The sequence below is a fragment of the Charadrius vociferus genome, unplaced genomic scaffold, assembly GCF_000708025.1.
Source record: "Charadrius vociferus isolate BGI_N301 unplaced genomic scaffold, ASM70802v2 scaffold214, whole genome shotgun sequence".
NCBI classification, from domain to species: Eukaryota; Metazoa; Chordata; class Aves; order Charadriiformes; family Charadriidae; genus Charadrius; species Charadrius vociferus.
The window spans coordinates 778,850-789,370 of record NW_009647955.1 but is presented as its reverse complement, the minus strand read 5'-3'; the positions used below and the strand labels follow the sequence as shown (position 1 = coordinate 789,370).

General features: G+C 44.0%; 1 protein-coding gene across 2 annotated transcripts; it reads left to right on the top strand.

The window, feature by feature from the left end:
- The first annotated feature begins 223 nt into the window (after positions 1 to 223).
- On the top strand, positions 224 to 7,304 carry COPS7B (COP9 signalosome subunit 7B). Of its 2 annotated transcripts, XM_009883341.1 has the most exons (6): positions 224 to 385; positions 1,596 to 1,671; positions 3,222 to 3,310; positions 3,871 to 4,073; positions 5,357 to 5,462; positions 6,927 to 7,304. In XM_009883341.1, the coding sequence occupies exons 1-6, from the start codon at positions 224 to 226 to the stop codon at positions 7,083 to 7,085; spliced, it is 795 nt and encodes a 264-aa protein (XP_009881643.1). In that variant the 3' UTR covers positions 7,086 to 7,304. The 2 variants fall into 2 exon arrangements, with proteins under 2 accessions (XP_009881643.1, XP_009881644.1); XM_009883342.1 differs by lacking the exons at positions 1,596 to 1,671; positions 3,222 to 3,310 and having other exon boundaries at positions 6,927 to 7,216.
- Positions 7,305 to 10,521: the final 3,217 nt, after the last annotated feature.

Here is a 10,521-nt window from a genome sequence, read left to right as displayed (position 1 = left end):
TCTTAGATACTGTGTGAATCATTTTTGCTCCCCAGATAAATCAGCAGTTGAACCTGCTGGGTTCCTGGCCTGCCCTCTGAGTGCTGAAGAAAAACCTGGCTCTGCTGACACCAAAACGTTACTATGTTGAGCGTACCTTCTGATCCACTGCCAGACAGAATTCAGCAGGGGAGATAGGATGTATTAATATCATGTTCTTTTATTGACAGATTGAAAACCTAGAATGGCAGGAGAACAGAAACCGTCCTGCAATCTTCTAGAGCAGTTTATTTTACTAGCCAAAGGTACAAGTGGCTCCGCTCTGACTGCTCTCATAAATCAAGTATTGGAGGCTCCTGGGGTTTATGTCTTCGGAGAGCTATTGGAGTTAACAAATGTGCAAGAGGTAAGAGATGAGTTTCTATCCTAATGCCCCTTCTGCACTCCCAGTATAAGGGATGCCCAGGAGTTTCCACAGGCAGCCTGTGTGTGAAATTTCTGTGCCAGGAGGGGCCTGGTGTGACTTATTTTGGTTCTGAGATGTTTGTGTATGAGATAGTGATGTTGCTTTTGCCTGTATATATTAGATGTTAAAAAATACTTATATAAAGCTTTGCTACCTTAATGCGATTGCTAATGCAGCAGAAACCTAGCAGCAGCACAGTAATAATTTTAAGAAGGCACCTAGCCAGCCAAGAATGAAAAAGTCCCTTTCTACTCCTTCATTATCCTGGAAAGCGTAACGTCAATGCTCTGCAAAAGTCTTTGTGAACAAATGTGTAGTGTATCAGGTCTGGGTGGTAATCAAATCCAAAACATTTCAAACCAAGGTGGAAAGTAAGTTGCAGAGCTTTTGCTGAGAATGGCTTACCAGCACCCCTGTCTACTACAGTGAGGGAATCTAGATTGAGTATCTCTGCAGACGGGGTAATGTGGCGTACAGCAAGTTTGGCTTTCCAGATGGGCTATTAGATATACGGAAAAATGCCTCTGTGTTTATTCAGCATGAAATTGCAAGTATGTTTTCTTCCTGGATCTGTGTGCAGCAACAGGTATTAAAAAAAACACTCAAAAATCACTGCTTGGTGCTGCAGTTATTCCAGTGAAGTGTTTGCATGTGAGGAGCGTGCTATTACTTTCAAATGTGTGCAACTTAAAATGTTCCCGCTTGCTTTGCTTTGAAGTTTTTGTGGTTCTGCAGGTAAGCTGTCATAGCTTTCCCAGTAACAGCAAGGATACTTAACCAACCAGCGCCATTGCCTGCTTGCTTGTCACATGAGAAGAAGAGCTGGCCCCTGTAGGTTGACAGCTAAAAATTGAGTCGTCTTTTTCTTTTACCTCCTAAAGTGCTGCAAAAAGCAGTTGACAGTCCAAACTGTAGTTAAGTTCTGGTGCGTAGAAATGGCTGGATCATTTTGATTCTGAAACTGCTGAAATTCGTTGCTGCTCATGAGGCCTTAGAGAGGGTCCAGCTCTTTAAGATCTGGTCATAATTGCTTTTCTGGTTACTACTTGTCCTGTGTAGATTTAAAACATGCTCTGGAGAAGTTGCCTACCAGTGTCGTATTGGCTGTTGCCGTCTTACATGGAATTTGTTTTGTTTTCTTTCCATCCAGCTTGCTGAAGGGTCTAATGCTGCTTATTTCCAGTTGCTGAACCTGTTTGCGTACGGGACGTACCCGGACTATGTAGGTAAGAGACTGCCACCTGTTTGCAGAGTACGAGACTGGGTTGCCCTTTAGAATTGCCAGAGGCACTTCTTTGCTTTCTGTGGTACCTGATGTAGTGTGGCTGGGTGAAAGTGTCCAAGAACAGAATTTGCTTGGAAGAGAATTGTTTGTAGTGGGTCTCTGCATCGTATGTGCTTTTTAATTGCTAAAATGTGAAGGAAGGGCTAGAGACTATGGTGTTTTACTGGTTTGGATTGGACTGAAGCATTGGATTGAATTGGTCTATAGCAGTATTCACTGACATTCACAGACCTCTTACCTCTGTGGAGTGCAATTTCAGACGCCTGTTTTGAAATTTAGATGACACTGGTTATAGAAGCTGCAGAAAACTTAAGACAAAATTCTTCTGTATTATTTATAAAACCCTATATGGTTTATGGGATAACCTTTTATTCTGTGATGGCATTGCTGAAACAAAATGAAGCATTTCTTAGCAAGAATAGAAATTGAAATAATGACTTCTGTAGAGCTTCAGAAGGACTATGTGTGAATCATCTTAGTATCTGTCAGGATGTGCTTTTATCTCTGGTGCTTATGCTTCTATTCTGCTACAATTTAATACTTCATTTGTGGGTAGCAGCGTAATCCAGACCATTACAGAGCGTGACAGATAATTCTGTCATAGTGCTGGCTATCACTGTGGAGGATGAGCTCTCTAGTTCCTGTAAGGAGAAGTGGCATCGTAAGTGCAAGGACTTGAAATTCCAGTGGCTGTGGAGCAACACAAGCCTCATGAATTAATGTGACCGATTAGATGATGTGTTTGCTGTGCATGGGTCTTGTGTCCCAGCATGTGACAGTGCAGTTTGTTCTTCCTTTTCTCATGAAGAAAGAGAAGGGGGAAAAGTAGTCAAAATGTAGAACATTGAATGAGGGGGGATGGATGGGAGAACTTGAGTGGCTCTGAAACACTAATTTCTATTAAAGCAGGTATTTTAAAGAGTTTCTTTGCTTTGGAAAGCTGCCCGTTTCCTTTCTGTTTTTAAATATTCATGAGGCACATGAATATAATACAATGACAGTGAGGCCATGTAAGTATCTAGATTAATAATTTCTCCTCTCTTCCTCAGCCTGATACTTTACACTTTCAAGCCCAAATTCTACAACTCTTCAGAGGAATAATACCAGCGGTATTTACAACCAGATCAGCAAAGGGAGAAGACTTTATTCTGTCAGCTTGTTAATGCACTAAAGAATTGACCAACTGTTTTGGCAGGACACCACTTGTGTAGATGTGAATTATGTTCTAATTCCAAAACCAGAATTACTAAAGAAGCCAAGAAGAAGTGAATTGCAACTTGTTTTTTAACTTTTCAGGAAAAGTTAAGTTTCTCTCCCTGGGTGTGCTAATCTGTCAGCAGCAGCAGCTCTCTCTGCTCACCAGCACCCACAGTAGCTGAAGGAGTTCAGCCTTTCACGGTTTAGTGTAGCGTAGCTAGCCTGAAGTTCTGCAGCCTGGATTATATAATTCTTGAAAGAAAGTCCTGAATCTTGTCTTTTTAACATTAACAGCAAACAAAGATAACTTGCCTGAATTAACAGCAACTCAGAAAAACAAGCTGAAACACTTGACGATTGTAAGCCTGGCTTCCAGAATGAAGGTAAAGTACACTGTGTATGATAGCAGTTGTCTTTTTGTTTGTGTTTGAAACTGGCACCAATTTCATGGCATTGGAATTGTATTGGACTGCATGAGTACTCACAAAAAATCCTCTCAGTATTCTCTCATGGTGCATTTGGAATATTAACTTAGTGAACTTCTGTGGATGAGATGTTGGGATATCTGAACTGCCATGCAAATTGGTCAGTAAGGGCTGGGAAACTTCGTATGGCTTCTTTCACTGCTGGAGATGGAGAATCATTCTTAAAAACAGAGACTTCTTGTTCTGGAGAAAACTAATCAACTCTCTTAATCTATCCTACAATCCCATTACCTTTTTTCCACCGGAACATGCTATGTCAAAGCTTCAGGGATTACCAAAGTTATGTCAGAATACTACATAGCCTAGTAGCAGACGTTTGTTCTGCTACGCTCCCTCACTGCTGTACTTGCAGGCTAGAATGTAGGATACAATAAACGTTTGGGGCTTGGCCTTCTGAGACTTAGCTGTTCATTTTGGCTCTAGGACTGTTAACTTATTCTTGGACTTGCTGTTTTTAGTGCATTCCCTATTCTGTGTTGCTGAAGGACCTGGATATGAGGAATCTGAGGGAGTTGGAAGATCTGATCATTGAAGCGGTTTATACAGATATTATCCAGGGGAAGTTGGATCAACGAAACCAGGTGCTAGAGGTGGATTTCTGTATCGGCAGAGACATTCAGAAGAAGGACATCAGTAACATTGTCAAAACACTGCAGGAATGGTGAGGCAGTCTCTCTACCTTCCTTGTTCCTTATACGTAGCCTGTCCTGTCTTTTTCTTATTCTTTAAAGTTTCAAGTGCTGGTGCAATTTCACCATGTTCCATTAATCAGGAGTCTTATGCTGTAAGCGGGCATTTGGAGGCGTAGTCTATTGGACAAGTTGTCCAAGATCCCATGTAGGATTCAATTTGTGTTATGTATCAACTCAAACTATACTAGGTCTTGAGATTCTGCTCTCACCGAAGCTTTTACATGGCAGAAACCTAGCGAGGAGTAAGTCTTTTCAAACAGACTCAGCAATCTGGACTCGTGGTCTTATGGTGGGAGCTACTCCCCTTTCTGCTGTTACACTTGATAACAAAAACAGAACTGTGCATTACTCTTCAGCCTTTTTTACTGTGATGAGAACTGCATGAGCAAATTCTAGAGAATCGCAACTCTTTGGAGGGGATGTCTCTTCAAGTCTGAAGTTTCCGATGCCTTTGTTTGCCTTCTCTTTGTTCCTGCAAATGCAGGCTGCATGCAACCATATGGGGACTATCTTTTTGTACCTTTGCCAGGAAGCCGCTTCTCATCTTTTTGTAGGATTCCCTTCCCACCCAGAGAAATTCTTCTGTAGACTGTGGAGCCTGTGGCAGGTTCTGAGCTGACTGGGAATTGCTTCCTAGTTGCTATGGTAATGGGTGCATGAAAAGTAATTCAACTGCTGGGCAAATATGCTGTCCTGATGTGGGGGCAGGTTTTTTTGCTTCTCTACTCCAACTCTCTCAATCCCGTCTCAGTGGGAGAGCTCTGGCAGCTTCCAGGACCCTACAGCATTGTTTGGAAGGTAACAATGAACCCACTGCCAATTCCCTTTCTGCCCTCTCCAGTTACAAGATCTGTGTTGGAGGAGTGCTCTTGTCCTTTGAACACTTAACAGGCAGGGGGATTCTCTCAATCTGACTTTTTTGTTTCATTTTAAAAATTTGCTTACTTTTGAAAAATGCATTACATCCCCGTTTAAGCAGGAATTCTGATTGAAAAGAAGTTGAAAGTGCACTGAACTTGGACTTACTTTTTGATGGGCGGGTAAGAGTAACATGGACTAGCTAAAGAATGCTGTGAAATACATTGGGTAAACAGCAAAGCTTTTTCTTGACAGCTTTTTAGAACTCTAATCTTTAAGCAGGAAGTATAAATTTCATAATCTCCTAAATTTATAGGCGAGCATGTCTTTTCAGATTGCCTACTTGAGCTGCTCCGCTCAAAAATGACTGTTTGACATTGTTTGTATTGTGCAGGTGTGATGGTTGTGAAGCGGTTCTTTTAGGAATTGAGCAGCAAGTACTTAGAGCCAACCAATACAAAGAGAACCATCACCGAACTCAACAGCAGGTAGAGATGGAGGTGAGTACAGAGTCACTTCAGACTGCTTTATGCTTTTTGATAAATGTATGTTTGTTTACTGAAGAAAATAATCTGGTAACACCTGGTTAATGGTCGTGGCTTCTCTGAAGTAGGCTAGCAATCATGCGAATCAGATGTGCCAGTTTGGGATAGGAAGAAAATACATCTGCTTCCATGTGTTAGTAATCCCACAAACATCAAGTTTGCCCACTCTGAGCAGGCTGTAACATTCTCTATAATTTTTTATGAATTTAGGTTAGGTGAATTTAGGTTAGCACTAGCTATGGTGTCCTGAAATGATTTGTTAGGAAAAGTGTGTTGTTGACACAGAGCTTGGATGCAATTCTGTTCCTTTTGTACAAGGCAGGAAGGAAGGAGAAAGCAGTTCACTTTGTTTTAAACCTGAAAGTGTAGTTAACAAAAATCCCTCGAGTCTCATTGCTTTTGCAAAACGTGCCCTCGGCAGCGTCCTTCGGTGGTCTTTGTCTTGAGGTCAAGTCGAGCACCCAGACAGGGCTCTGACGTGCTCTCTTCAGCAGCGTGACTTGGGAGCGCTCCTGCCTCTGCTGCATTTGCAGTTAGGCAGTAGATGGCAGCACGAGCACGCGATTTTAGCCCCTGCTGATGTGTATTTACTTGTGAGAACAAATCTTGGCTAATACAGCTGTAAAGGTGAAAATGGTCCTCCCGAGACACTTGCTCAGGGTATATTTCTTGCAGAGTGCTGTATCCCTGCAGGTTTACATTTGCCTTCTGAAGCAGCATATGCTTGGCGGCTTGATTGGCATCTGTAGCGGATTTGGTTTGCCAGATGCCTTTGGCCTGGGGTTGGCACACCTGACTCCTCCTAAACTTGTTTTGGCCTGTGTTTTTTGTTTTGTTTTGTTTTGGTTTTTTTTAAGGTTTTCTCATTGTATTTCTGGTGAGCCCTACAGGGTTCCAGAGGACAGAGTATGGTGCCTGGTGCTGTATCTCTCCTTTTCAGCAGAAACACTACTGCTGCCTCCCACAAAACCAATTTCTGTTCGTGCTTCTAGCAAATGTCTGTGGCTCAGACAGCCAGCTAGGCCAAATGGCATTTTCCATTTTCAAGTGCTGTCCTAAGTGTAAGTTTGTTTCTTTCACGGTCTCCTTTGTCCTTCGTGCTTCTGGCCAACAGAATGGTAGGATGGCTGACTTCTACACCAAGGCAGTAGTAGATCCAGCCAGCCAGTCAGAAAGGTGGGAAATCGTCTCTAGTTATTCTGTATTGGACCCAGCCTGGAAATATTAACAACTTCTGGCTCTAAGTGAGGATGAAACATTAACTTCAATAAAGTCAAGTGCAGAGCATGTTTCTGGTGGGAGAATTTATTTCATAATCTCCGCTCTATACTCCAGGGGTTTTTCAGTATGTTTATGAACAGAGTTTCTACTTCAAGGGGAGGAGAAGCAGATGCTGATTCACTGTCTCTTCTTGGCCAGGTCACAAACATAAAGAAAACATTAAAAGCTACAGCCTCGTCGTCGGCACAGGAGATGGAACAGCAGCTGGTAGAGCGAGAGTGCCCTTCACACACAGAACAAAGGCAGCCCACAAAGAAGATGTCCAAAGTCAAAGGGCTGGTCTCCAGCCGTCACTAGAACATACCATCTAAATGTCATTCAGCTAGGAATGACAACAGGAGGAGCAAAAAAGGCCCTGCGTCTCCTTTTTCAGTGGGTTCTGGGCCAGTCCCTTCCAGGCTGGCAAATAAAAGCCCTGTTTGAATACAGCTCCCAGTTAGCAGCACCTAGCTAAGTTACACTGTGCAGCCCCTATTAATTTCCAGGGTGTCCCTGTTCTGGTCCTGTAAAGAGGGACTTCTAAAGAGATGGACTAACCAAAAGGGGCAGGAAAAAAAATAATCTGTGGACAGTTTTGCTCCCTCCCAGCCAGTCTTATTGCTGCTTAACCTTGAGGAAGCTGCTGTACTAAATCAGATCTTGGGAGAACTTCTTTGCAAGTGTCTGAATCCCAGGGTTGAAGTGTGGCTGCCAAAGCCAGGCTGGGGGCGAGGAAGCCATCAACACAGATCTTTTGATTCCCAAAGGGAGCGCAGAAAGGTTTCTAGGCCAGGAACTGCTTTACATGGAAGTCTTCAGCCTTTCCACTACCCCTGTCTATTTTAAACTGGGGTGAAATTCACACTACCTCGCTCTGTGAAGATGAGATCCAGTGCTGGGCTGTTTACTTAACTGTCTGTTTACTGCCCTTACTAAGCCCTTTAATCTCTCACAGATTTAAAGCACTGTTCTGCATCTCTGAGGCACCAATACAGTAAGGAGGAAGCAGGCTGCTCTTTTGAGCCTTCCTTCTTGCAGGTGGTTAGGGGCATACTAGAAACTGTTCCTTCTGAATGTGATGTGACCTCCCAGAGCTGCTCGTGAGTTGTTTCCCCCATTGATACCTTCAAAGGGTAATGCATTTGCTCTTCCTTCGATGCTAGTGACAGTGGTCTGCATGGGAGAAGAGCCCATGTAGCATCGTGGCAGGCTGGTGGCCCAGGACCCACTGGCAGGGGTCGCAGCAGCATCCCCTTGCTGAAGCAATGGACTTGACTAGTATTTCTGAATTTTGAACACTTTCAGGTTGTATTTTCCTCCATTTTTTTGTACGTTGTTGTGATTCTAAAGCATTTCAGCCTTTGTTTTGTGTTTTTTATTTGTTACAGACTAACTTCAGGTGATTTGCACCTAGTTTGTCAAGGTGTGGGGTTTTTTTTCTAAGGGGGAGGGGGGTTGGCATTGAAACAGCAGTTCACAAAAAAGCACATTTTAGAAAAAAAATTAAAAATGCTGATTTAATGTCAGAGTCTGGAGTCTTGGCTTTGAGGCTGCTTTAGGCTTGTAGTCCAAGAGCACTTGTTCACTTGAGCTTTTACTTGATTCTTGATGTTACGTTATCAGAAGGTCTGACTAATCTCCCCAGCACATCCAGGAGGCAGGGGAGTGTTCTTCCCATTTTGTCAGTAGTTCATCTTTGTCCGAATTTGTGCAGAAGAATCTGTGGCAAAGCTAGTAGCTGAGCCCAGTGTCCTGAGCCTAAATACCTTTGCTGCCTGATTGTGGAATGTTTGTAGTTGTGCTCTGTCTTAGGCCAGTCAATTCCTTCCTCTGGGTCTAGCAGAGTACTGCTTTGTAGTTTGACCCCTGTATTTCACTTCACTCCAAGCTGTAAAGAGAAGGGCTTTCCGTGAGCGGGCAGGGGAGCTGTTTAAGCAGAGAACTGTGACAGTGCTCCAGTCCTGCAGCCAGCTGTCACCTGCACTTGCTTGTGCAATGCACGTGCCTTCCTCTTATTGCTACCAGAATTCTTTTCTGTCTGCATGTTTTCAGTCCTCTGTCACAGGACTTGTACACTTGTGAAAGTAAATTCCTCTCCTTCTCCTGCAATGCAGGCACACCAGCTTTTAATCTTCAGAGGTGGATCTAAATTCCTCCCATCCAGTTGCGTCTGGGTCAAGGCCCTCGGTTTCTGATTCTTTGCTAGCTCGGTCTCCCCCTAGAAATGTTAGCCAAAAAATTCCTGGGGAAGGATGTTAAGTGAATAAGCCCAGAGCACGAAGCTTTCCTCTGTATCTCAAGGGAACTGTTTCCCAAGCAGTGGCAGTGCTGGTTTCTGCACTAACTTCTCCTGGTGTTTAGCTGACAGCTTCTCAGGAGGTATAGGTGGACTTTGTCTACCCAAGTCTAATAGATCTGTGTGATGGAGATGGACGGAGTCTGTTTCTGGCTTCCTGCGTGGGCAGCTGCAGTGTACTGGTCATTCAGTTCCTCACCGGATTTAACTACCGAGGAGAGGTTCTGTGGTCCTCACTAGCTATTTCCTTTCCTTCCCATTTTTAATATCAGTCCTGCAAAGAGGCAGGAGGAATACAAATGCCTTTGGAAATCGTTTTAGCTCCTCGGCAAGCCACAGTCTGCTGGGGAAATAGATGTGAATTTGGCATGCTTGGTGTTTAGTCCCTGCCACTGACAGGAGTCACATTAGTTTGCTGAAGCTTCTTTAGCGTGTTGGAAGTTTTCAAGTTTGTTCTTAGTTTTTCCTGTTCTCAAAGCCTGGCTGGGGGTGAAGATCTTATTTATGCTTCGCTACACATTGCCTTTGATCAGCAAAGAAGCAAGGGAGGAAATAGCACTTTGACTAAAGAGCTGTCCCATGCTGATGGTGATAGAGAACGGAGAAGGGAATGGGGTATTGGAGGGAACTGAGCTGTTTGCATGTTTGGCTTTCCTGGTGTGCCAACGACACGCTTGGTGCCGCAAAAGGAGGGGGGCATCTTTGCAATGAGCCCAGTCTGAGATGAGTCATTAACAAATGACATGCATAGAGTACCTGGGGGAGGCAAACAGCTCTGCAGCAGCTGGTTAATGAATCTGGCTTGAAGGAAAGAGTTAGAAGCTATTCCAGGAATGAAGCAGAAGGCATAGTTGTTAACAGGGAAGGATGCAGGAGGTGCTATGCTGTTTGAGAAGGACAACATATAAAGACTGCATTGGCTTCCTGTGGCTGCAGGGAGGTCAGCAGCTCGGAGCAGAGTTGTGTGAATTAGGGGCTGTTGGGGACTGAATTGCAGACAGTTTTGAGTGGGGATTGCCTGGGGAGCTTAATTGTGCTATGGGGACAAGAGGGAGGTGGAAGCAGAGGTAGATTTGATGCAAACTCCCATGTATTGCATGTCGCTGCTGGAGGCAGCTAACGCAGCTTGTCTGAGCACTGCTGGACACTGCTCCCTCATCTGGGGAGAGCATCCTGCCCTACTTTATTTTATGACAGCAATGGGCTGCTCCAGCTGCAGCTTACTTCAAGATTGCAGCAGGACAGAGTTTGAGCTATTGAACTTCTGTTTGCCCCCTCCACCCGGAGGAAGACAAAAGTAGATGGAGCTGCCTTCCCTCTGCTCTTCAGGGCTTTATTGTCTAGCTTCGTTTTCTGCAGCTCCACTTGTACTAGTGCTTGTTTAATATGGAATTGAGCACTGAGCTGGAAAATGGAAGAGAGGATCTCAGCTGATTGCAGTGCTGGTAGACTGCCCTA